The sequence below is a fragment of the Urtica dioica genome, chromosome 11 (genome assembly GCF_054948205.1).
Source record: "Urtica dioica subsp. dioica isolate 48M chromosome 11, U.dioica_male_clone48M_v1_H2, whole genome shotgun sequence".
Classification (NCBI taxonomy): domain Eukaryota; kingdom Viridiplantae; phylum Streptophyta; class Magnoliopsida; order Rosales; family Urticaceae; genus Urtica; species Urtica dioica.
Window position 1 is genome coordinate 7,559,256 of NC_142766.1, and position 27,259 is coordinate 7,586,514.

At 39.3% G+C, this 27,259-nt stretch overlaps 2 protein-coding genes across 2 annotated transcripts; both read right to left on the bottom strand.

Moving 5' to 3' along the window:
• Positions 1-9,963: 9,963 nt before the first annotated feature.
• LOC149380953 (actin-related protein 8-like) lies at positions 9,964-12,179 on the bottom strand. The gene is made up of 8 exons (XM_089602062.1): positions 12,022-12,179; positions 11,293-11,907; positions 11,159-11,211; positions 10,935-11,017; positions 10,641-10,738; positions 10,476-10,557; positions 10,252-10,394; positions 9,964-10,116 (listed from the first exon to the last, which is right to left on the bottom strand). The coding sequence occupies exons 4-8, from the start codon at positions 10,969-10,971 to the stop codon at positions 9,964-9,966; spliced, it is 513 nt and encodes a 170-aa protein (XP_089458188.1). The 5' UTR covers positions 10,972-11,017; positions 11,159-11,211; positions 11,293-11,907; positions 12,022-12,179.
• A 7,130-nt stretch (positions 12,180-19,309) lies between these two features.
• DGS1 (dgd1 suppressor 1) lies at positions 19,310-25,437 on the bottom strand. The gene is made up of 14 exons (XM_089602063.1): positions 25,057-25,437; positions 24,119-24,233; positions 23,734-23,937; positions 23,518-23,655; positions 23,233-23,382; positions 22,688-22,882; positions 22,238-22,338; positions 21,771-21,857; positions 21,058-21,130; positions 20,935-20,963; positions 20,729-20,852; positions 20,143-20,253; positions 19,799-19,899; positions 19,310-19,674 (listed from the first exon to the last, which is right to left on the bottom strand). The coding sequence occupies exons 1-14, from the start codon at positions 25,272-25,274 to the stop codon at positions 19,554-19,556; spliced, it is 1,767 nt and encodes a 588-aa protein (XP_089458189.1). The 5' UTR covers positions 25,275-25,437; the 3' UTR covers positions 19,310-19,553.
• Between the last annotated feature and the right edge of the window lie 1,822 nt (positions 25,438-27,259).

Below are 27,259 nucleotides of genomic sequence, written 5' to 3' on the forward strand. Positions count from 1 at the left end.
GGCCTTATAATAGTGTTTTAAAAGCATAAATAAAATGCACAAAACAACGGGCCCTCAAAATAATATAAAAGAGTTGGAGTTGTTCTCTAACAAGACTTAAAAAAATGTGTACTTCCTCGATCCTCACTTCGCTTGATCGGCTGTAGATGCTGGCGGTGGCGTCAAGTCTTTGGCAGCTGTCTCCTCGTCCCCCTCGGAGATCCCCTCGAGCACGCTCACTGTCTGATCGAGCATCGTTCCGTGCTCATCGATCGACAGAGGTCAATTGAAGACTCAGGAACATTGTTGGGGGAGGACTCTGAGTACGGTGTGAAAGGAACATCCTCGACCTCAAGAATAATGATCACATCGAATTCAACGCCATATCATCCTCCCGTGTCCTTTAGCTCGGAAGCCTAGTCGACAACCTGGTTGCCCTAACGCTGCTCCAGTTTTTTAGGATCACGTTCGCCTCGTTCGTCTTCTCTTTGAGGGCACGGTACTCGGAGATTATCTCTCGGTACTTGAAAGATGATGCCTTCCTCGCAATGAGGACCGCTTTGTCCTTCTCCGCCTTTGACGACCTTTTAACCCGAGCGAGCTCCGCCCTTATCTCCGTCAACTCAGTCTCCTTCACAACCAAGGCCGCAGACATGTCGGCGTTAGCTTCGTCCTTAACTTTCTTCGGCTTCTCCATCTGGGAATACACTCTGGTCTATTGTTGATCTTGTCGAGTCGATCCTCGAGATCAAACTGGAGAGCCTGGTTGTTAAGGGAAAGCTCGGTCACATCCTTGGAAAGCTTCTTGATCGTCGCATCTTTTCTCGACAGGTCCCCTGGAGAGACGGGAACTTCTCGTTCATTGACGCCAGCGCGGTCTGAATGGATTCAGTTCTTACAAGCACCTTGGCGAGCTTTTCGCGCTTTCCTTCGGAATCCTGGATGTGACCCTCGTTCATGGCCACGCCCCGGTTAAGCTCAATCGACATCTAGACCAAAACATAAAGTAAATATTTTTCTAAGTACCCAATTACTTAGTAAAAAAAATAAGGATAATGAAAATCGAACTGACCATAATTACTTAGTAAAAAAAATAAGGATAATGAAAATCGAACTGACCATAGTGATGTACCCCGCCATACGCCGATATCAAGCAGGCTCGAGCATGCCCGGTACCTTAGACAGAGACATGTCCGGATCAGTGAGATGACGAAGTAAACCCGCCGAGGAGTAGATGTCGTCCATATCTTGTGATCTTGATTGAAGTGGAAGGCGATCCAATTTGCTTTGTGAGTCTTCGTCGGGGCCAAGACGAAATCGGACTGCCTTTCGCCTCGAACGAGCGAGGTGGTGCCACCCTTGGCGAAATCCACAAACTTCATCTTTTGTTTTCGGACGATTTGATCACCTTCTTCTTCTTCGTCCTCTTTTTCTTCCTCGATCGGCTCGACTTGAGCCGCCTTCTTCTACTCCTTGTTCTTTTTCCTCTTTTTCTTCACCTCGGGCTCTTTCTCGGGAGCCTCAGAAGTTTCCTCCTCGAGGATCCTCTGCGACCGCGGCGCCGTCCTTTGTGCGCCCTGCTTTGGTCACATGGACTTCCTTCCCTGGATCCTTTCCCCTGACATGACCTTGTCGCATCCTGTTTCAGTTGCCTCCTGTTTCAGTCGCCTCTTTCGCCTAGGAGACGGTTTTGGAGTCCAACTAGACTAACAGAATCGGGGCCATGGTGATGGTGCGCATCATTTCGACATAAGCTTCCTTCTCGGCCACATCGACCGGAGCCTGGGACGGAGTCGCCGCCGAGGTCGAGGCCTCCGCCGCCTTGTTCTTCCTCATGTCCTTGTGATTGCTGACTTGAACATTCATGTTGTCACTGACCTTTGCACATAGATCAAAATTTTATGACAAGAAAAGTAAGACCAGACAAAATTCAAATATATATATATATATATATATATATATATATATATATATACACACACACACACACTCTTTTACGAGGTCGAACTCACCTTCTTTTTCTTCTTCAACGTCTGGAAGAAGGGGAGCTGGCCAAAGTCATATGGCAATAAACCTCATGGGACTGAACGAAGACCACTCGACCTGGCCCTTTTGAAGTTTGACGAGCTTGTCGTTGAAATTGTCATTGGCTGGGGGCACGAGCTCTGTCTGAAATAAATAAAAAAATTAAATTAAATAGGTCAGATCAACACAGAACATTAGAAGTAAAAAATTATTGAATTTAAGTCATACCTGGGGTACTGGCCCAAGTCGTATGTAACAATCTGGCGTGAGCACCCAGGGAATGCTCATTGACGAAAAAGTAGAAATATCGCATGCCCCAGGTGGTATCATTCCCAGGGATTTTCTCAAGTACCATTATTAATGGGGACTTCGACCGGTAAAAGCACCTCGGATCATGCTTCGAGTACTCCTTGACTACGCAGAGACAGAGTAAATCGGTCACTGTGAGATCGACCCCTTGCTCTATCGAGACTGTAATAAGCCTGATCACCATTCTGACGAAGTTAGGACACATCTGGGGTATGGTAATCTTGAGAACCCTAATGTATTCTAGCAGAAGAAGGGATCGGGAATCTAAGGCCACATTTTTTAAAGTAAATTTCGTATACACAATAATAACTATTTATGATCGCGTCAGCAGTCGATGGCGTGAGAAGATAAATGTCGTAAGGAATCTGGTATTTCCTATGATATGATTTTAAATCAGCAGACGTAAATAAATAGGGTAATAAGAGATCTTCGTTCTCGTCATGAGCTTTGGAAGAACACCTTGAAATTTCTTCTAGGTTTGACATGTTCTCTAGGTTGAGTCGTAGACAAAGTCAAGAAAACTGAAAACGAACTGCTAAGAACACTAAGCGAACTCAAAGAAAATTCAAGCGAACTCAAGAAACCTACAAGCTCGTTAGAAAGAAAAAAACAAAGCAAAGACAGTGAATAAAATGAGAGAAGTTACCTGAAGAGTTTCTCCACTCGATAAATATAAGAGAAATAAGATTTAAAATGACCTTTGGAATGTTTTATAAGGGGCGATTAAAACCCACTTCTTGAAAATTTTCATAATTAACCATCAAATCACTTCTTATCTCTTCGATCATGCGAAATATTTTCAACTGACGCGTCAAAACGGTTCGACTTTGGAATTGTGGCATTGTAGCAACGCGACACGTGGACCGCTTTCATAATCAAATATTTTTGAAATATTTTATTCGCGCCCAAATTTCAGGCGAACTCAAATCTTTTCAACTCTGAAATCTTTTTATTATTTTCCGAATATTAAATAGACTATGGGCTGATTGTGGGGGTAGAGTTCGGCCCCATAAAATAATTTGATGTTAGGCCACCAAAGCCCATTTCGATAAAATGATTTAAATTATAAATAAACGACAATTATTAATTGATTGTTATTAATCATCGTCGTACGAATTTAATAAATCAATTGGGCCCGGCCCAAGTCCATTTACGAGCTCATAATGCGACCACCAAGGTCGTGACGATGTCGAAGTCAACACAGGAGAAACGATCTCGCCTTAGAACTCGGAGAGCTGGCAATTTCTACCAAGCTTGTTCAAACGCAGAAGCGTCATGGTAGAAGAAGAGGCGATGAAGGACGAAGTCACCAACATATGTCTCCGAGGATTTTGCATCTTGTCGTAGTATAAATTCTCTTATTCAGAGAGAATTTAGACGTTACTTTTACTTTACCGCATACTATCTATCTCCTTCTCTCTCTAAAATTGTACTTCTGAGCTCGTCGATTGTGTTCATATGTAGTCGAGCTCGACCAATGTATTCTAGACCGAATATTTATTAAAATTGTTTGCTTGTTCTTAAGATAGTTGTTTATAACTGTCTTATCGTTTCCTAACGATGTTTTTATGAGATCTACATAAATAAATCAAAATAAACAACAAATTAATCTTTTAATTTTCTTCATGATTGTTGAGGATCGGAAATGACATCAACAGTGTGCATGTCGTTTTGGTCAGGAATTAAGTCAAATGTATTATGAGCATTTCAGGCTTGTGTATCGCCCTAATTGTTTCTCTATAAATATGTTGTAGCCATCACTTTTCCATGTATGGAAAAACAAAAGAGAAAAAAATCGGTGCAAAGAGAAATAGATAACAAGTTTGTTTACACTTTTTCGGATTGGATTTATAGTAAATATGCAGTGACAAAGTAGACGTAGATCTCACGTTGAGATTAAACCTCTATAAATCTTTAAGTCTTTTCTTTGCTATTGTTTTTATTTCGTCTTCTGATTTGTAAGGATTTCAGCGTTGAAACTCAACACTGACCACGTTTAGTAACCAGCTTGATTCTTTTGACGGACTAGCTTTATAGGCTTGGGCCAAAGCCATTGCGCATTAACGAAAGACGAAGTGCAAACATAAACAATATTTATTATCGTCTTGCTAACAAAATTATGACAAGCTTTTCATTCAGTTAAAGGGACAAAAAGGAAAATCTCATTTTTTTTAAAATTCATGTTTCTTTATTATTAATAAAACACTCACATAACTTTTTTTTTTTTAATCAGAAATAGGCTTTACATAGCTTAGTTGGTTATTTAATTTACGTTTTTTTTTTTAATTCTATTTTTACAAAAAAGGGGAAAGAAGGAAATTCCTATCAATTTGGGTTTTTTTTTAGCCTTCAGAAAAAAGAAAAAAAAAAAAAACAACTGGGCTATATATTCGTACTCAAGTCCATTTAAAAAACATCCAATACCGTTGGAGTTTATGCGAATCGATCTTCTTCCCATATTCAACCTTCTTCGTCTCTTCCCCATTTTCAACCTTCGTTGTTCTTCGTCGTGGCTGTTTCATTTTCCTTTTCATATCGTTCTTTTTTTTAGATCGGTTCGTCGTTTCTGTTTCTTTTTTCCTTTTCGTTTCATGCGTTTTTAGATCTAAACTTTCTGTTCTTCGGTCTCCGTTGCTGTGTTTTTTTTTTGTTTTTTTTTTCTTTTCGTTCTCTTGTTTTTTTAGATCTGTGTTTTGTGTTCGTCGTTATTCACATTTTTTTTTCCCTTTTCTTAACCACAATGCTCGGGGCTATAAATTACGCACTCGAGTCCGTCATCCTAACCATCCGCATCGCTAGGGTTTATGCGAATCGATTAACCAGTTCCCCGATTTCTTACTTCGTCTTCTTTCGTTTCTGTAGTTTTTTCCTTTTCGCCTGATGCTTTTTTTAGATCTTTACTTTGTGTTCATCGCTCTTCGTTGCTGTATTTTTTTTTCCTTTTCTTATCGAACCACGATTATCGGGGCTATAAATACATACTCAAGTCCGTCATCCTACACCATCCAGTATTGCTAGGGTCTATGCGACTCGATCATCTCTTCCCCAATTTCCTACTTCATCTGTATTTTGTTTGCTTTTCGTTCTCATGTTTTTTAGATCTGTGTATAGAGTTCAATGAACACTGACGGGAATTATTTAAAGACCCACGACCAACGAAAGACACGATTTTGACCCTGACCCGCAAAAGTCACATGATTGTGACTCGATTGTCCCGTGAAAGTCTTGATTGTCCCACGAAAGTCCCTCGATTGTGACCGATGGTCCAGCAAAAGATTGTCCCACGAAAGTCCCTCGATTGTGACCGATGGTCCAGCAAAAGATTGTCCCACGAAGTCCCTCGATTGTGACCGATGGTCCAGCAAAAGATTGTCCCACGAAAGTCCCTCGATTGTGACCGATGGTCCAGCAAAAGATTGTCCCACGAAAGTCCCTCGATTGTGACCGATGGTCCAGCAAAAGATTGTCCCATGAAAGTCCCTCGATTGTGACCGATGGTCCAGCAAAATATTGTCCCACGAAAGTCCCTCGATTGTGACGGATGGTCCAGCAAAAAACCCACAATTGTGATTCGATTGACCCGCCAGACCCGATGGACCTGCAAAAGACCCACAATTGTGAATCGATTGACCTGCGAAAGACCCACGACCAAGATCGAGACCCGATTGACCCACGTAAGACCCACAATCGAGATTGACCCAGGAAAGGCTCGTGATAATGACCCAATTGACCCATGAAGAACACTCGGGATATCGGTTAGAGAGAGAGAGAGTCGATATATGACCCATGACCAGTGATAGATTCAAAGACTCACAATCAGCGAAATACCCACGGTTGTGACCCTGACCCGCAAAAGTCACACGATGACCTGATTGTCCTGCGAAAGACCCACAATTGTGATTCGATTTACCCTCGAGACCCGATTGACCCACGTAAGACCCACAACCGAGATTGACCGTGATTGTGACCCGATTGACCCATGAAGAACACTGGGGGATATCAGTCCGAGAGACATAGAAAGTCGATATATAAATACACAGCTTTGGTCTCGAGCATTGGGGTCAGACTCAAAATGTGTGGAAATGACCTCGAAACCATGATGGCTTCTGAATCTTCTGCTGATTGGACTAAGATTTTGGAGATGTTTATTGGCAAGGTTCATGCTGGGACTAAAACCCAGCATTATGTTGTTGATTGCTGCAAGGCTTGCTTGTTTGCTTTATATGTTCCGTTCTTTCATCTCTTTTGAAACTTGCACCCTTTGATTTTTAACAGTTTTAGCTTGTGGCATGTGATCAACAACAAACAGCACTGTAATCTCATTACCTAAATGCAGGGCATTGTACCATTCTTAAACAAAAAGAGTGTCAACAAACATGAATCGAATGAGCCACCATCAGATGTGTGGTTCCAGAGAGCTGACCAATTGAACTGAAAAAGATTGACGACGGAAAGTTGTAAATGCTATGATGATCAGACTGAAAAGAAAAAAAAAAGACGGGTATTAAATAGATAAAAAAAAAATTCTTTTGGAAAACCAGGGTCCATAACCGCCGAGATAGCCATATCAACGAATATCTGTCCTATTTAAGATACCTTGTACTCCAAGGAGAAATTATAAATGGCACGTAATGACCTTGTTCAAAGGAGAGGATGTAACTTCTGGTAAAAGTCCACGGATAAGTGAGACATAGGAATTCGATATCATAGTCTCGTCTTTAATTGATACTTATATGAAACTTGCTTTCATAATCAATAGATAAACATCTTTGAGCCATCTAATTAATGTCTGACATAAAAAAAATAAAAAAATAAAATAAAAAGTTTGCCCTGAAACGATCCAGGGTGTATTCTAACCATGTGTGATGAGATTTACAAAGTGCAACGAAATTAAAGTCTTCCTTGTTGAAGCTGTAATGTTTGACCCGACTGACCCGCGAATGACACATGACTGAGACCTGATTGACTCGCAAAGACCCACGATCAAGCCCGAACATAAATCGTAGAGCTCCTCGAAGAACTGAGCTTCGTCGATCTTGTATATCTGTTGCAGAAAGAAAGCTGAGCGGAAATTACATGGCAAACTCAAGAACTGTGAGGCCTTATTCAATTTTATGCCAGGCCATTTCAGATTGTTACGGGAATGACTTGGTAATGTTTAGGCGACATGTGGGACTATGTTTATACCTGGGAGTAAGAATTAGACCCAACTTTCTATCAGAATGGAGACAAATCTTTCAGCGCCCAACACGGATAAGAATTCACGTCCAAAATTCTGTTTAGAAATTCAGGTGGTGAATCAGGCATTGGATAAGAATTTGAACAGATACAACTTTACTGATATGGTAATAAAACATAATTAGCTTGCTGTAATTGTCGCATTGACTGGGACAAAGCAAAATGTGATACAAGACATCCTAATATGCCATTAGAACATATTTCAAGGTTATGGCCCACTTTATTTCCAATACTTTTTTAATATAAAGTTTTTACTCTGTTGCACATCATCCAAGTGATGCACACCCACCCTTCCTTCAATGGAGCCAACCTAAAGAAAAGCAGCATATCATTTAAAGGCTTGAGTTGGATTAAAGGCCCTAAAGGAATAATTTTTACAAAATGCATGACAAAAACTTTGAAGGTTTGCCCTGATACAATCCAATGTGTGTGTGACAAGATTTCCAAAGTGCAACAAAACTTAAAAGTCTTCCTTGTTGAAGCTGTAATGTTGATCCGATTAGCCCGCGAAAGACCCACGACGGAGACCCGATTGACCCGCAAAAGATCCACGATCGAACCCCGATTAATCGACAATGGACCCCAGAACAGAAATCGTAGAGTTCCTCGAAGAATTGAGCTTCGTCGATGCCGATCACGTAAATCTGTTGCAGAAAGAAAGCCAAGCGGAAATTATATGGCGAACTCAAGTACCGTGAGGCCTTATTCAAATCATATACCAAGTCATATCAGATTGTTACGGGAATAACTTTGTAACGTTTAGGCAACATGTGGGCTATGTTCATACCTGGGAGCAAGCATAGGAGCCAGCTTTCTATCTGAATGAAGACAAATCTTCCAGTGCCCAACTCGGATAAGAATTTGCATCCACAAATTAGTTTAGAAATTCAGGTGCTGAATCAGACATTGGATAAGAATTCGAAACAAATACAACATTTACTTATACAGTAATAAAACATAATTAGCTTGCTCTAACTGTCGCAGTGGCTGGGACAAAGCAAAATGTGATACAAGACATCCTAACACGCCATTAGAGCATATTTCAAGCTTTTGTCTCTCTTTTTCACACTCTCTAATTCTACACTGACCACATACAATATGACCCATTAGAAGTGAGATGGTCGCAACCACAAAAGTTATTTCAGCAACGGCGTGGTCACAAAGGTGTAATGATAAGATTACTAGATTCTTTTAATAAAAGCCCGAGTTTCTTTTAAAAAAATAAAAGATTACTAGATTCTGACCTCAAGGGTGATCGTGTGGTCAGAAACATCAACTGCATTGCCGCGGAAAATACCGGTGAGATCAAGAGCGTCCCTCCTCAAAAGGTAAGTGACTTATATCCCAAACTTGAGCACAAATTCATGCGGAGATTAACAAAACTTAGTTGAATCTCTAGATGGTAAAATATTTTTTAGATACGTGGAATTCTGAATATTTACATGTGGCAATCCCACCCATCACGAGTCAAATTAATTATGGTAAAAAACAGCAAATTGTCGTTCTTATGTTTTTTCAAATCTTTATTTTATGTTTATCATTATTCGTTGCAGTTTTTTTTTCCTCGAAAGATCCATAATCGAGAAACAATTCACCCGTGATGACCCTATCTAGCTAAGGCAGACCCAATCTGTTGCTTTGAAATATAATTTCCCGATACCAGTTTCAAAGGAAGCAAAATGTGTATATTGGTTGTGTGACCATACGGAAATATGTGATGAACAATCTATTGTTTACATAGAAGAATGTTTCCTGATAAATATTATCTGGCGAGCCATGGAAAACCTCGATGAGAACCAGATTAAGCTCCGGTTGACCTGCCAACGACCCACGATCGAGCCCTTATTGACCTGCTACGTCAAAAATCCATGACTGAGCCATTGTCCAACAATCTTTACCCGAGCCACGCCCTCGTGGTGAGTATAATACTGATGAGGATAACAGTCTAAAAACACTATCATTTGGGACTGAATATATTTTTATGTTTTTTTTTTTTTACATATTCTGTAATTCTGAGGTATAAACGCTCTTAAGGACAGGGTTTTGATGTTCATAGATTAACTTAGTTTATCCGGTCTGAATTTTCAAAAATTCAGTATCTGACACAATAGATACAAAAAAATATATGTGTCAATTTGTTAAGTTTTCTCTTTCAGACACCTCTTACTCCCTTGTAGTTCTAATTGGAAATATAAACGTGCCCTAAAAAATGCAATGGGATTCATAGTCAAACGACAATCTACATGATGGATCGAGAGGACCTAGTCAAGCCTTGGGTATACTTACGGAAATCAATGAGCAAAGGCCACTGGGTATTAGTTCCGGAGAACAACTCGATATTTTGAAAAAATATTTGCGTTTTGGTCTCAAGCATTGGGGGGCAAAGAACAAGTTGCAAATCATGAAAATAACTTACAATCCTCCCATTCGTGGCTGGAATAAGAGCTCTCCCGTTTGGAACCGCTCTTTTGACAGTGTGAACCAACCTTCTCCCACGGCTTCAAACGACCCTCGTGTATCTTTGAGCAGCTCAGCTTCGTAGTCATAAGCAACGTAGCATAGGTTCTGTACGACAATGCTATTATTGTTCCCAAATTCAAACTTAATGCAACATCCTGAAAGCTATATATGCTTCAAGGGGAATTCGTGATATTTCATTTCACGACGAGATGATGATGATGATGATGATGATAAATGTACCTCTTTGAGTGTGCGAACAGTGTAGAGTGATCCAAAACTGATGTTGTTTTGTTGCATGAGCTCCCTGAGAAACCCCGTAAGTTTCAGCGCTCCCAGTCCCACGACTTCAACGCCCACTTTCCGCATTACCTTGCCACGTAAAACTAGGCACAAATAAAGAAACCCCAGTCACGCGAAGAACAGACTTCGGACCAATGAAACAAACAAACTTATGCTTTTCTTACTCGGAACAATTGATGTGACCTGGAAACCGACATTAACGACAATTCCCGAAGTCCTTCTTGCTGCGAACAAAGCCAAAGTCGCCTACACTTCCCAGACACATTGTGTTTATGCTTCTTCTAGATCATCCATAGCGAAAACAAAAAGGCCAAAAGAAGGATGAGAACCTGATTGATTGCGCAAACCGCAGGAATGTTCATTTCAAACAGAGTTGCGTAAATTGCTTGCTTCAGTTGCTGCCTCGATGCTTTCGCAGATTCCGTGTCTGCATCACAAATCACATCAAAATACACAGCAAACAAATGAAAAAGGAAAGGAAAAAAGTGGAAAGGTTAAGAATGCCAGGGTGACAGAACTCCCCACCATGTCAGGGATCATAATCCATTTAGCCTCTAAAATATGTATACAAAAAATAAGGATTGAAGATAGGATAACTTACTGACATAAGGTATGGAGCTCACCCGATTCTTGTTTTGAACCAACTCCTGAGGTTGGCATTGATTTCCAGCCAGGAAAAGTCAATTCACTACTACTCGATGTGGCCCTGCAAATGAAGAGAAACAAGAACATAAACTTTCAGAGCAAGTCTAAACCGGGGACAAGTAACATCAAGAAAAAAAAAACTATTAACAAATATCGTGTATCACAATCAAACAAAATAAAGGAGAATGGGAAAGAGCTTTACAAAATCAATCGAAGAAAAACCACAAAGACCGCTATCAGCCTTTAAGTGAGCAACTGCAATAGAAAATTATGGCAAGTCTTGATTTCAAGGCAAAAAATGGTTTCATAGTAAACCAAAAATGTTGAAAGACTTACCAAACAGAGAAAGGTTAAGAAAAGACGGGTCGTTTCATAATACCATGTCATTCACGGCCTCAGAAGCATCTTGTACCTCCATTTCTTTCAAAGAGATTCCCGACTTCCTCGGTCCGGTCGTCCTTACAGAGCCCATTGATCAGCATCTTGTTCGTGAAGATATCGGGTTGAAACCCAGCTCTCGCAATATCGCTGCTTAGAATCTCTTTGAGCCGGCCAACGAATCGCGTTCGCGCTCTATCGACCCCCCCTGACAGGCATAGCCGTTGGATCGGAACCCCGTGAGTCTGATTATCCGGAACAACGTCCCTGAGAGACATACGATCGCCGAGCTTCGCAGCCTATCAGAAGCATCTCCTCAAAGAGCCTCACCGCCTCTTCAACTGAGTGAGGTAAATCTCCAAGCTCGAGACACACCCGGTGAGCGACCATTGGATGAAAGTCGGGTCGCGAGAGCTTATCTTGGCCAGCATTGTGTCGACGGGTTTTGACCTCCGAGGCCTTTCTGAGCTTATCGACGAGGATAGCTCCTATGTGAATCGGCCCGTTTGAATATATGGATCGTGGTCGGAATGTCGGAGCATAAGAGCCTCGCAAATACCCAAACTGGGGTTTCTGAAACGGTTTTCAAGCTTTTACTCTAAATGTGAAGCTTAGACATCTCGTACAACATTAAGAGGATTGAAGTCACTGAACAAAATTAGTTGTTTTCGGTTCGAGAAGACTTACAAAGATTTAGCTGGAAAGTTCAGTATGTTCCGTTTTGTTCAGGTATGTCCATCAAGTACGTCAACGGTATTAGACATGAAACTGGTTCACAAACCGGAAAGTAATGGCGAAGCTATGAAATCCGAGGTAAAAACTGTGAACATACTTTCACTCGACTCTTCTGTGTGCGTCCGTGTGTGATGCATTTCTCCTTAACCGACCCAATTGATTAAAGTTAATATTTTTTTATTGAACATTAGTCCCTAAGTTTTTATTCTAAATATTTCTCATCCCTTAGCTTTATTTAATAACCAACTTTTTAGTCCTTCTGCTAGTGTCAAGTGTCAACTGATGGCCGTCAGTCTAATAACTTGGGACTGTTTGGTTTTCATTCCAAACAGTGTTTTTGACTTTTTGATATAAAAAAATTGAAAACAAAAAGTGAAAGTTGTGTTTTGTTTATTTTTTCGGAAAAAATTTTCAAAAATTTTTGTTGTTTTGTAAAATAGTAAAGAAAACTGAAAACAAATAAAAGGTGTTTTGTAAAAAAAAATTTATTCTCTTCTCTCCTCCTTCTCCTTCAAAAAAAAAATAAAAACTGTACCAAACAGTTTTTTCAGTTTTTTCAATTTCTCAAAAACAAAAATGAAAACTGTACCAAACAGCTTTTTGAAAACAACTGCAAAATATTTTTTCAGTACAACTACAAAAATTAGAAAATAGAAAACAAAAACTTTTTGAGTTAACTACCAAACAGGCTTAATAACCCAACTTCACACAAATATATATATATATATATATATATATATATATATATATATATTGAAAATGGGCCTCATAAAACCTCTCCGTCAAACCCCGGAGGGAGAGACGGGCGAGGAAAGAGCACCCCTTGCATCAATAGATACTCGGCACTCGTCAAGAAAAGCTCTCCGCACAAGAGGCGGAGACTCCCCAAGATTACAAAAACCGGACTCCATAGAAAAATTGGCCCATTGACCTAACTCATGAGCCAAACGATTGTTCTTTCTACTAGTCCACCCAAAACGAACATCAACAAACCATTTAGACAACTCAAGAATATCTAAGAATAATGGCAACAGATTCCAAACCAGACAAATCTTAGAAACACCTAAGCTATCCATTATGATCTTGTTGTCACCTTAAACCAAAACGAGCTTCTCTCCTCTGAATTTAGCCAAGAGCAAAGCCAAGTAGACTCCCGACATCTATGCTTCCATCGGCGAGCTCCCAACAGCTTTACTCCTCCACATCCAGCAAATAACATCGACCTTTCTACGAGCTACCACACCTACAGCAGCAAAATCATATCTATAAGAGGCATCAACATTAATTTTAATCATACCCGAGGGTGGATTAATCCACACGAAGGCCGGTTTCGGCGCATGGTCCCGCTGATCCGAGACATCCACAATCGCTCTCCCACAGTGCTCTTGAACACCTACTCTGATATTTCTCGATGATATATATTAATAATAAATTACAACATTAGCTGAAAAAGTACACAAAGCAAATATAAAGAAGTCAAATAGAAAACTAATAAAGCTAGGTAAATATTAACTTTGGGCTCCATGCAAGTTGCAACCACAAACAGGGGAAAAAGTCATTTGACTTGGAAAATAAAAAATCATAAAGAAAAGTATAGTGTCTATCTAATCATTTAAAATGTTAGAAATTTTGAAATAACCAACGTTTCATTAATTTTTTGTAAATAACAACGTAAATCTATTTACGCTATCAAAATAACAAAAAATATAGAGTAAATTTCTAATAAATATGGCTATTTACGAAACATTTACAAAAAAATTTAGCTATTTACAAAACGTTGACTAAAACGCAAACGCTTATGTTTATGTGGCTTATATCGTTAAATTTTTGTGAAAGAAAACCCTCTAAAAAAAGTCCATACCACAAAAAGAAAGAGCCACAAAATGCAACTCATTCCCAAACTTGTCAAATTAGAAAAAGAAAAAAGGAACCTCACCTCCATTGAGACTAGTACAAAATAAATAATAATAACAATAAAATGCTCGAAAATGAATTCAAATCCGGAGACGAGTTTCGAATGAAAAGTGAAGTTATCAAGATCTCAAAGATGATTGAAAAAAATGTTGATTCCAAGCCCGATTAGTCGCACTTGAACTTATGGGTTAATGGTATGTCGTCATTTTTTCAAATAAAGAAATATGATCCAACAACAAAACAAACACGTCATTGAGGCAAGTCATGGGCTAAGTCATGACACGCCACTGAGAGGAGCCATGAGCAAGGTCACAACTCGCCATCGATGCACACGATCTAGCCAAGCTAAGGACAAGGCATGGGCACGCCATCGAGGCATGCCATGAGCCAAGTCACTGAACATCACCGAGACAAGTCTCGAGCAAAGCCACGACTCGTCATCGAAGCATGCCATCAAGCCAAGCCAAGGGCAAGGCCAATGCACGCAATCAAGGCAAGCCCTAGTCTGTAAAGTATGAACTTTTGTATACGCTCGTTTTGTGAATTTGAATAAATTAAATTCTTGAATCCCGAACCGACTCGCAACAAATCCGGACAACGAACCTTATCATCTTCAAGTAATTCCGAATCTAGTAACTAACAAACTCTCAACTCCGGATTCTAGTTCTTTCGATGCTTCGGCACGTGCCAAGAGTGTCGTAGAGCGTGTGAAGTAAGACAACTGCGGAAGTCATCAAGTTCTCCGACGAACTATTCCGGGTAAGTGAGGAGACATAAGTCAACTACTTACCAGGGGGATAACCCTGTTTGTTTGTGCATTTATTTTTCGTAAACAAGAGTAGGTGAAAGCCCTAAAACGTATAAACACTTAAAAGTTAAGGCTTCGGCCACTCTTGCTTGACAACTTAGTTCGGGTATGCCCGTTAGGTTCAAACGCTAACTTAAACTGACCAGGTTTACAATGTGCATAGTTAGACTCCTCTTCTAACTCTAGGGAGTAGGTTAGAATCGAGGTGACGGAAGAGCACTAGACTCTCGAATTCCATCGAGAGTAGAAGAATTGGGAGTCACATCTCGAGTCTTCAGCCTAAAGTATTTAACGAGCATAAAAAGGGAAACACTAAGTTCTTTCGGGATTTATCCCGATATGCTCTTCTGTATATAAGATAAGTGTGTACTCTGCTAGCTGCAGAGTACCCGAACCCTAATCAAACTGATGTCGGTGTTACCCATAGGTCAACGACTTGTGCTTAGCGGGCCATGTCGGTCCGTGCGCCGAGTACTCAAAGCAATGGGTGAACACTACTACAAATTAGCATATTGGGTGCGGAAGGGTATTAGGTGCGACATGTCGCACCTAAAAGTCGCACCTAAGCCCATATTAGGTGCGACATGTCGCACCGGATACTCATTCGGATGACTAAAAATTTCGCTAATGTTTAGTGCTATTCGGTGCGACATTGTCGCACCTAATATGAATATGTCGCACCTAATACCTTTAGGTGCGACAACTGTCGCACCCAATGGGTTTCAAATTTAAACTTTTGAGCCGAGTCCCGCCGATTTTTTTTTATCATATTGGGTGCGACATTGTCGCACCTAATATGATTATTAGGTGCGACAGTGTCGCACCCAATATGAATTAGGGTTTTTAAACCCAAACTTCATTCTTTTTCACTCATTCTCGCTCACTCGATTTGTCTCTCTCTCTCTGCTCCTCGTCGCCGTCCCTCCCGCCGCCGTCCCTCCCCGGTACGTCTCTCTCTGAAACCGTCTCTCTCTCTCACACACTTTCTCTCTCTCTCTCTCTCACTGTCTCACACTTTCTCTGTCAGTCAGCCGCCGCCGTCCATCCCCCTGCCCCCTCCGCTGCTCCGCCCCACTGCCCCCTCCCGCGCACCGCTGCTCCGCCCCGCTGCCTCCTCCCGCGCCCCGCTGCTCCGCCCCGCTGCCCCCTCCCTCGCCCCGCTGCTCCGCCCCGCTGCCTCGCCCCGCTGCCCCGTCCCGCGCACCGCGGCCTCGCCCCGTCCCGCCCCGCTGCACATCGCCGTCTAGCCCCGCTGCCCCGTCCCGCCCCGCGTCCAGCCCCGCCAGCCCTCGTCCCGCCCCGCTGCACGTCGTCGTCCAGCCGCTGCCCCGCCGTCCAGTTTTGTAATTATTTTTTAATTAAAAAAACGTATTAGGTGCGACATTGTCGCACCCGAAATGTCGCACCTAAAGGTGTGACTATTAGGTGCGACATGTCGCACCTAATGCCTTTAGCGACGGGAGATTAGGTGCGACTATTAGGCTATTAGGTGCGACATCCGTCGCACCCGATGACGATTTTTGTCCTAGTGGAAGGTCACGCATCGTAAGCTCATTGCTGACTGAGAGACTCGATAAGAGCTGCATTGGGCGCCCCGGGGCGCAATGGGTGAAGGTCGCTATTCACGAGCTCATTGTGCCAGAGACCAGCGGCACTGACGTCATGACGAAGAAGGTACCACTAGTGGATCCCCGACAAATGATAAAATTTAGATCTACTGATGACTGCTGCTCGAAGTCTGATGCTGGTTTCTTATCGGACCGAGGGGTTATAGCAGTGAGGAGTCTATAACCTCGCGGGACGGCAAGTGTCAATTAGGATGTTAGTCATGTTATAGCTTTAGATGCATCCTGCATTTTTGTACGTTTGTTCGCACGTCACATGCTTTGCATTAGACTGTCTTCCTTTCCTATGTTAGGCTCCCGTTTACTGAGTCAATCGACTCATAGTTCTATGTCTCTTGGTAATGTAGATAAAGGCAAAACGGCAATATAAGCATAAAGGAGGCGAAAACAAGACTGGACGAGTATCTCTTGACCTACGGGCTTATGGGTTCTGACCCGGGAAGTAGTCTACTATATAATAATATATATTATCAACTCTTCCTAAAATAATATCCCGTGTATATGTGTAAATCCGGGAGCTTCTATGTGTGTGTGTGTGTATATATATATATATATATAAGGTCGATATACGACTTTAAGGTCCTAAACAAAAAGCGAAAAAAAATTTCGGGATTTTTGATAACCACTTCTATGTTAAATGTTTCCGCACTTAAAATTATGTTGTATCTTATTTATCATATGTTTAATTAAATATATGTTTGTCTTGAGTATTATATTTGAATATTATTGCTTATATGATGTCATGCTCGCATTATGTTGGTATTTGGATTCGATGAGTCGCGGCTTGCGGGCGAGCTGACGACGCTCGCGGGTCGTGACATAGTCCAAGCCATGGCACTCCACCAAGACGAGCCACGAACGAGGCCACGATTCACCACCGAGGCACGAGGTCAAGATGGAACGCCTCATGTGGTTCTAAGAACAAATTTATATAGAAAAACCAAATGTGGAGTAGGGAGTTTGTGATGGCGAAGTCTCGATGGTGGATTGGAAATGGCAAGTCGGTGAAAATTTTGAAAGATAGATGAATCCCACGCAAAAAATATTTGACCTCATTGATTGACTTTTTCTTCATAAGGGTATGAAGGTTTGTGATCTTAAGCTTGCTTACATGTGATATCTTTATGAACTAGGGCATCGTGACCATTTTGCACATTTCTTACTCCGAGAACAATGGCCCAATGTCATTACGTGTCATTACTCCAGGTACGGTGAGTATTCAGTGGGGAATGGTTATAGAGTGGTAATTGAGGCCGAGAGTCGGGCTTCTTCATTTCAATATGCGCGGTGGGGTAAACTATTGAGACTCTCTACCCCTCCTAAAGTAAAGCATTTTATTTGGCTCGTTTGCGAGGGATGGATTTGGTCGAAAATAGTGTTAGTGAAGCGCATTATGAATGTGGACGATTGTTGCCCGAGTTGTGTGGGCCAACCTGAACCCCCTTTCATTCACTTTGGGGGTTTCAGTTCACCCGAAAGGTGTGGAAGGTTGTGGGATTCAAGGTCTTCATTGCATAAGCTAATGTTAAAAGCGACTTTAGAAGCGACGGACTTTTAGAAGTGAGGCATTAGAAGTGATAATGTAGTTGCTTCTAAATTACCTTTCGAAGTGACTTTGGGCGTTTAGAAGCGACATTTGCCGTTTCTAAAGGCCTTATTTGTAGTAGTGGTTGAAAACCTCGTAAGTCTTAATTCTATCAAAAAAATTGGCTACGTAAGCCACCTAAACTATAAGAATTGTAAATTAGCCAACCTTTGATAAATAATTTGTAAATAGCCAACTTGCATACGTGGCAGCCAATTAACTACCTAAAATATATGTTTTGTTGTGTTAAATAAGGCTTTAATTAATTTGTTAATAAGTTTACTTGGCTATTTACAAGAAATTAACCAAAAGTGGGCTATATCTCAATCCACTATATCCGTGTGGCTATATAACTTAATAACCCTAATTCTATTGTCATCGTTAAACTCAAGCCAAGAGACGCTGATTTATTTATCACCTTGTGGTGGCACATTTGAAATAATAGATATAGGATAATAATCGTGAAGATGAGTAGACGTCCAAAGGGGTTGTTGGGTTGAGTTTGAGACTACCTTGAACAATACCGGGAGGCATATGAAGAGGAAATGTCACTATGAAGAAGAAGATCCAAACTCCTCATGAAATTAAGATGTGGTATATTTCTTCCATTTGAACAGAAGTACGCATCATATTTCCAAGACAAGGAACAAAATCTTTGGGACAAAAATCGAGAAAGTAATCGTGGAATGAATGGGTCGACATGTTTAATTGTGAAGATTTCATCCAAGGATTCGATTCAGATAAAGCTCCTCTAAATTACAATATGCACATTTGCATTTAAATATTATGATTATGATATAATAGGTGGCACATTTAACAGGTTTAAGTTAGCCTTCAACATCAAATAGAACAAGTGAATCGAGATCTCACAAGGATTTCATTTTTCATCATAAACTCCCTATGAATCACTTAATTCCTTTTCAACTCACAACTCCTAAGAAAGATACGACTATTTTATGGATTTTTGTAGTGAATGGAGCTTTCCTAGAACGCCACGGTAATATAACATTCGTCTCGTGAATCTATTTATTATGTTACATTTTAGAACAGTGTAATCTTGCATTCATGGAACGTGATCACTTTTATGTGATCCCAATTCCTAAAAATCTCATTTAAGTAATTAGATCCCTAATCTATAAATTTCTAGGAATACCAAACATCTCTGTTTTTATTTTATATATATTTATAGACCGAACTACTAAAAGCCCTTTTGACAATATTTTCCTTTTAAGTTGGATGCTGCTGGTTAGCTTTGGCATTGAAGCAATAGCATAAAAAAATATAGAACACTTCTTGCATGGCCTAAAATCGTTGAAAAAGACTGCCAGCCAAACATGTCGTACACCAGGACATACCTTATCAATTGATAGAAACTATATTTTGTAGGGGTAAAATAAATTTCACTGCTTTAATCTTGGCCGAGAAAAAGAAAAAAGTAACCATTCCAATGAGCGCATTGCTTATTCAAATTGTTGGTGTTTCAAAATTGTATGCTTGTAGTTGGTGTTTCAAAATTGTATTACCAGGAAGGCTGAGACCCGAAAGACAACCGTTATTGCCTTTTAAGCGACGGAAGCAAACACTCGTACATCCTTCCCAAGCGCGACGTCACGGTGAGCTTGTACGATGTTAGAAGGTCGGGCTTTGCCAACTCAAGAATGTCCGGCTTTAAGCTGGTTCTCGACATAAATTGGCAATTAGTAAGTTTTTTACACAAAGATGCAAGTTTTGCATTATATGGTTAATTGTAATCTATGAAATGGAATACGAATGAGTGAACTAAAGTAACTAACTAACCACTGCCACTCTCCGGTTGCTTTTGCGTGTGTTTCCACGGCCTGGTAGAGACAGTCCAGACTATACAACAGCATGCCCCAAACGCATTGTGCTTCGGGAACCTGTCGATAATAATAATAGAAGAAAATCAGATGAGCAATTATTTTTGTTATTTTTTATTAAAAATCTGACAACCCTGGACAACCGTACGGATAAAAGATTGAAGACATACGCGGAAACCTGAGAAACTCTTCTGTCACAGCATTTAAATTTGCATGAATGGGTTAGATGAAAAATATTTGATGTTTTTGGTTCGGGAGAAAACACGTGAATCGCATGGACAAAAAGTAAATTCAGATTCTCACCAGCCCTTTGTCCAGTAAAGACTGATACATCATGATCTTTTTCTCAACCTCCACCAGAAGTAATCTTCGTTGGATCCTAGAAATCCTTCCTATACCTTCAGCTCTAGCATCCTGATTTGAGCACATTGAGAAATTTGTTCCAAGGATATGTATTCAGATTCTCTACCAGTAAAATGCATAGTAGACATGAACCAGAAAAATAATGCTTGGGATCCTGTTGAATTTCATATTAAAAGCCAGTTGATAAAATGCCAAGGGTGACGAATCCAATACAAGATTGAAGTTGATCTATTACATTTTAAAAAAATTGAGAAATTTGTTCCAATCAGATGTATTACGATTTTCTGACAGTAAAATGCATAGTAGGCATGAACCAAAAAAATCCCAGAAGATAGTATAAAGTAAATATTGCTGTTGAATTTCATATTAAATGCCTATAGATAAAATGCTAATGTTGACGAATACAAATACAAAAAAAAAAAAAAAATATATATATATATATATATATATATATATATGGAGTTTAATCTATATATTACAAGTACATGCATTAAACTCAATAAGATTTGAATTCCAAGAGAATTACCTTTTTAAACCATCCACCCAGTAACTTAAGCAGACCAAAGGACAGGAAGCATGCGGGTAACGCAGCTAAAATTGCAAAGTTTATTTCGTTGGCCCGGAGAATCTGGTTGAGCTCAAGCATCGCCCTGAATATAAATTTATATATTAGCAACTAGCGAGCAGGTGAGAAATAGGAACATTTTGAGTGGTATGTTGAATCTCACTCACGTCTCTATGTCCAGCTTTAGCTTCTGAACCTGCAACACCATACAACAGAACAAAATGGAACAATTTTATATAAATGTATTATTAGACATAAACAATGATGCACCTACCAAAACTATATATTACCTGAATGAGCATAGCACGGGCAAGCTCTCCACCAAGAAGGCTCTTTATAGGATGTGTAAGTTCCTTTTCATACCTAAACACAGAAATAATAAATATTTCCTCTAAAAGATGTAAAACATTTAGACCTTGCATTCCATTATATCACTACGCTCCATTTAAACAAAACTAAAGAAAAAACCTAACTCAGAGAGATGAGGGTACATCACTATAGAGGAACATCGACATGAATCCAACTGACGTACTAAGCATGTTTCAAAAGTATAAAGAGCATTTGCAGTTACAAGATCATGACATCTTCTCCCCTAAGTAGCTTAGTTGAGACCTCACTGTCACAAATTCACTTGATATGAGCAATGTTGCTACAGATATTTTCCGGCTCTTGTACCTTTAGATATTTTGAAGGTAAAAAAAACTAAATTTCTATAGCACAAATCCAAAACCAAATTTCTGACTTCAACTCTTGAGAAATATTTACACGTACACATTATTTAGGATTTTTTAATAGACGCAGAATTTAAATGTGCTTCTTAAGACAAACTCCATAATGCAACTGTGAACTGCAATAATGAAAACAAAAGTACAAAAAAATAAAGCGTTTTAATTCAACACTTGTAAACTTTGCTTGCAAACTTTCCCACATGTGTGCGGTCCGAAATAAATAGCACATTAAATTACCAGAGATAGAATACCATCATACACAAATATAGACCCACCTGGACATAACTATTTCAAGCAATTCCTGATCTGATGCATTTTCCGGGATATTTTTACCATTTCCCTCAGTGAAAGCTAACAACATCCTGTAGTCCGTAAAAGAAAGGTGTCAAATTATATGAAATAAGCATGTGTTTTACAAAGCGCAAATTAATTTAATAAAAATAATATGAAGAAACTATAAATCTTTTAGATAAAAAGTAGATTAATCTAACGGTGCCTAAGAAAAACAAATAATTTACAATGCCATTGAGAGTCAGTGCTTCATAACCTTAAAGTAAGAGATAAAGAAGTAAAGGAAAAAACATTGAATTTTTTTTTTTTTTTTAGAACAAAAAAAACACCGCTGCCCCTCCTTTTCCAGTCAAACATATCGAAACAGGAATTCATCATTGCAATGTCTATGACTGCTTATCTCCCAAATATATAATAATAATAAACAAATAAACAACTAAAGCTGGATCACCTGTGTAGAGAGTTAGAAGTCAAATGCACCTCTTCAAGATCCATCACTCCTCTGTGCCTCTTTCGGAATGTCTCAAAAAGTTCATCTCTGATTGACAGGAGCTGGAAAATTGGGATCAAATTATCGCGGTTTGAATTTAAGAATATGAGAGCCAAGACGCACATTATACTCCTTTTCAGGAATCAACAAGTCATCAAAATTGATTGTAAAGAGCTCCATGTGGCGGCATTAAGTTGGTGTAGCATTGGTTCGGCCCATAGTGTTAAGAGTTCATCGATAGAATAAACTTTTTTTTTTACAATTAGAGGATTTTTCTTAATTTATTGGTGACCAATAAAATTGGCAAACAAATGGGTATTATAAGATGACTCAAAAGAAAACTAACAGGAACACCTAGGGTTTAGTCGCCATAGATTTTTTTTGAAATACATAGCAAGTGATAAAACATACCGGTCGTTCCACATGCTCCTTAAAAAAGCTATTTGTGGAGGCCTTTGCATCACGAATCCATTTGTCAATGTCAGAACTTCCCATCAGACTGCTATGTTTAAGCAGCCAGGTGGAACAAAGAGATAGACCAACCGCACCACATGTATAACGGATCCAGTATTGGGTTATTCTTCTTGGTCTACGGTGTTTGACAACCTAAACCAAACATGTTAATACATCATAAAAAGGCTGATATTTACACAAATCACATAGGCTCGTGAGCATTAAAAAAAGGGCACAAAAATACAAATTCTGAAAAGGTTTCCAAACTTCAACCAACAGATCCATAATAACTTTGTTCCAATCTCAGAACAGTTCCTGAAGAAAGACGATAATTCAACTGATTCATGAGAAAATCAACAAATTCGCAACAGCAGACTGACCACAATAAAATCAACAGGAGAAAAGAAAAAAAAATCTTAAAAGCTACATCTTATAATGTTATCCCAAACACTTATACAGTCCTGATAGAATTAAGCACGAAGATAGTGTGACAAAGTTCTTACCATTATCGATATATACGACTCCAGCTTGTTTAGGTTTTGATAAACCAAATCTATAGCATTGTTGACATCGGAATCTGTCCATTGAGATACTTCTGGCAGTCTCTCAAAAGAAAGGGGAAATGAGTGGCGCAAATCCATTGGAGAATCAATCTGCATTATCAATGCACGAGGGAAAAAAAAAATGAAACTGGAGCTACATATTTTTGGTACATCAACCATTTTTTTTTAACTACAAAAGTAAATTTATTAATGGCTAAAGATACTAAATACTTTCGTATTAGCTACCTGATGTGCAGCATGTAGACCTCCAATTGATGCTTCTAACTTGGAAAACAAAGTATTAATTGTAACTAATAACGGGGGCAATGCCGAGTCTGGATCATTCAATTGCTCCTTCACCGGCTGATTAACTTCAACATAAATCTACGATGAAAGAACTGCGATTAAGAAGTAAATTCTCCGAAGAACAATTATGAAAACAACAAACAAGATCAACCTAACCTGTGCCAAAAATGTAGCAAGGCAGCACTGTAAGCTGCTTAAAATTGATATCCTTTCAGATATTTGTGAAGATGCAGAATGGCATAAATGCTGCGTGTGAGAACCTTTAGCAACACGTCTACGCACAAGATGGACTGTTTCATCAATTAAAGCCCGCGGCCCTCTCTCGAACAGCATAAAATATGCCTTTTGAGAATCTGTTCCCTGAAATCAAACACCGCACTTTTAAATGAGAGGACAATACATTCCTAATCAAAATCAGACCATGAAACGCTCGAATGCAGTTTACTGCAGTTTTTTTTTTCTAAACAAATTAAGCATTTCTTCCTCAATTGCTAATTTCTCGTTGATATAAGAAAAAGTAAGAAGCACATGGTTCGTGAACCTCGGCCTTGGACAGCCAAAACTGCAAGTGCTTCTGAATGTCATGCAAATTTGAGTAGATCTGTCCCACGACATCCTCTAGAAGACGAACAGTGCTAGATGCCTTTGTATTTAACCTGTATTAAATCAATTGAAGCATTGTAGATACAATTTATAGAGCAAGAAATTAAAATTGATATATACTAAACAAAATACTACACACGACAGCAGATTAAAATTCGTCCATACCATACATTAGCAATAAGTGCCGATAAACACAACGTAGATGTTTCTCATATCAACTAAGAACTAATAGCATATTACTTGTTTTCTTTTAGGTTTCTTTTTTTTTCCTTTTTTTCTTTTTCTCTTTCTATGTGGGAACGATTGAATGCAAAAGCCCCAGTCAAGAGAGAAAACTGCCAGGGATTAGCTCCAAATAATGTCACTATCGGCAATGGACAGCGCTATATACAGCATGAAAATGAAGTGTACCAGAGACTCTAAATTATTGCCTTCTAATGGCACATTACTTTACAACATAAATCTGAGAAAAAAGATTTAATTCAAGATACTCGGCGCTTAGAATGCCGATAAAATGAACCCTTTCACTTTTGAAACATTAAGAGCGATGATGTATGTCCAAAGTCCACGCAATCACAAACAAACTGTATTTTCAGTGCGGGGTGATTCAAGCACTTCGAGTTCTAACAAAAACTTTTCAAAAACGAAAAACGTACAAGATAATTGTTGACCATAGAAATGAGCGTGCAAAAGAACAGTTCTCGAAGTTAAAGAGACAAATGTGAGCATTGAAAGAAGAAAGAAAGCTAAAAGCATACGATAAGAAAGCTTTAAAGTTCTCAAATTCGCAAAACAAAAACATACTTCAATAATCTCACAAAAACACGTTTCAGCAGCCAAACGCACAATAAGTAGAATCAAGAAGCGGAAGCTTACGGAGAAGAATCGATCGCAAACGGAAGGGGAATCCGAGGCCGTTGCTTCCTCAATCGGGCGCGAGCCGATTGGCGTCGTAACCTGGAAATTTTCTCGAGAAACATCGAGGAACCGAGAAAGGAGAGCAAGCCGATGACTCGGTTCGTGAAGTAACTGGAGTACACGGAGACTAGGGTTTTGAAATCGTTGGGCCGATTCGAACTCGGAGAGTCGTCCATTATGCAAAGTCAGTGACAGAGCTTGAGAGGTTTCTCGTCTTTCTTTCTTTCTTTCTTTTTTTTCTCCCCCGAGAAACCGGGTGTTTGTGATGATAGGAAAAATAGGCGCGTGAACAACTTGACCCTATTTAGAAAAAAATTGGCTTGTAGTACTATCTAGTCTATGGTTGGTTTGAGACTTGAGTGAGTCTGTATATTTATTGTGCGGACGTGTAATGTTAGCTTAGATGTCTTTAGCTGAGTTGGAAACACTTGTTACTGACTTTTCATTTGATTAGGTTTTTTTTATAGATAATTCGGCTAGATGTATATTCTCAAGACTCTTTATCATGCCGTTTTTGAGCTCCCAATTCTCTCTCTCGAACTCGCAGATAGTCGATCGTGATAGTATCAACTCCCAAATTGAAGGAAAGAAACGTTTATGATATGTTGGGTATACCTTGACCTGTTTGACAAAGGAAGATAAGTATAACATCTTACGTCCTTGAATCTCATCGACTTTTCTCCACAATCGAAATCAATTTTTCTATTATAGCCTTGACCTTATGGGGTATTGATGCTGGGAAGACTGGTGATACGTGGATAAAACTTAATGTACAACATTTTTTTCAAATGTTGAGCGAAATGTGATTGCCTTTGTCTTTAAGATTGTCTTTTCTGACTATACCTTAGTGGGATGATGACGTGGTCTAACAGGTCTTGCGCTCTCGGACATTTTGATCTAAGAGCATCTCCAATGCAAGCAACTAAAGTTACTTTGTTGCTTATGTGTAATTGTCACATCATTTTTTATACTTATGTGTATAATAATGATTATGGCATTGTAGTCACTTTTGGCACATTTTCATTTTTCTCATAAAAATTAATAAAATATTAAACCAACCACTACTTTAGTTTAAATGGGATCCAGCTCAATTATAAAATATTATTTTTTTAGAACATGTAAAGCAACTTAAAATGCTTGCATTGAAGATGCTCTAAAGGGTGTCTCTTTGTAAGGGGATCTTTCCAGACCACGTTTAACTCTAGTTTATTCAACGCATTCGTATACGAGTAAACGCATTCGTATTCATATTATATGTGTTTGTTTATCCATATTGTAATGTTATTTAGTTAGAGACAAGATGACGCACACAATATAGAGTCAATGTATACGACAATCTGTTTCGATGTAATAGACGGATAAATAATAAACAATGTATAAAATTAAATAACACAAAGAATGCTAACTCAGTTCGGTACAACATCACATACTTTGAAGAGCAATGTAACCAATGGAAATGAAATTCACTATATGAAAAGTAATCAATAGTACAACAATGAATTTATACGAATGATCTTGCGTCAAGGTCCTTCTCCTATTATTACTGGTGAATTCCAACTCAGACTCTCCCTGAATCTGAAATCCTCTCAGTTCCACTCTAAAACATTCTCCCAAGTGTTTGGTGTTCTTCATGTCAACGCTCGTAAACTCATCAATCACGAAAAATCACAGAATCCACACAATCCTCTATCACTCAATAGATTTGGAATAGTGTTTAGAGAATTACACAACACACATCACACAATCAGTTTCTCAATCCGCCTATCGTGCACGTTTAAGAACTCTAAAATGTGAATGAATGCGTCAAGACTACTAAGGACAGAACCTTTGACTTTTATAGTAGTCAACATCTCTGGAAGTCGAATTAGGATTTCCTTACTCATTCACGCTGAGAAAATAAATGTAGAACGTCTTCCGCAAATCATTTTGGCGTAACAAAAAACTTGTCAGAAATAATGTTTTACACATAGTGGTCAAGATGTCTCGATATATCCTGAACTAGGTTGCAAGACATCTTGCCAATCAAACTTGCATTAAAAATAAGCCAACACACACGTAACAACACATATTAGTAATATATTTTGGTTAGTTTGTTTCTTGTCATAAATTAGAGTAATTAGTTAGGTTTTGATCACGAGATCCGCATTTAGTGTTTAAGTTT

Bases quoted from the DNA above. Each gene is read 5' to 3' on its own strand.
- LOC149380953 (XM_089602062.1), bottom strand. From the start codon at position 10,971: ATGCCAACCTCAGGAGTTGGTTCAAAACAAGAATCGG. The intron at 10,739-10,934 runs GTGAGCTCCATA...TTTGTGATGCAG, and splicing joins TGGTTCAAAACAAGAATCGG to ACACGGAATCTGCGAAAGCA. The intron at 10,117-10,251 runs GTACATTTATCA...ATTGTCGTACAG, and splicing joins CTGTTCGCACACTCAAAGAG to AACCTATGCTACGTTGCTTA.
- DGS1 (XM_089602063.1), bottom strand. From the start codon at position 25,274: ATGGACGACTCTCCGAGTTCGAATCGGCCCAACGATTTCAAAACCCTA. The intron at 24,234-25,056 runs GTAAGCTTCCGC...GATTTAATACAG, and splicing joins TTTGCGATCGATTCTTCTCC to GTTAAATACAAAGGCATCTA. The intron at 20,254-20,728 runs GTAATTCTCTTG...TGCTCAAATCAG, and splicing joins TGGGTGGATGGTTTAAAAAG to GATGCTAGAGCTGAAGGTAT.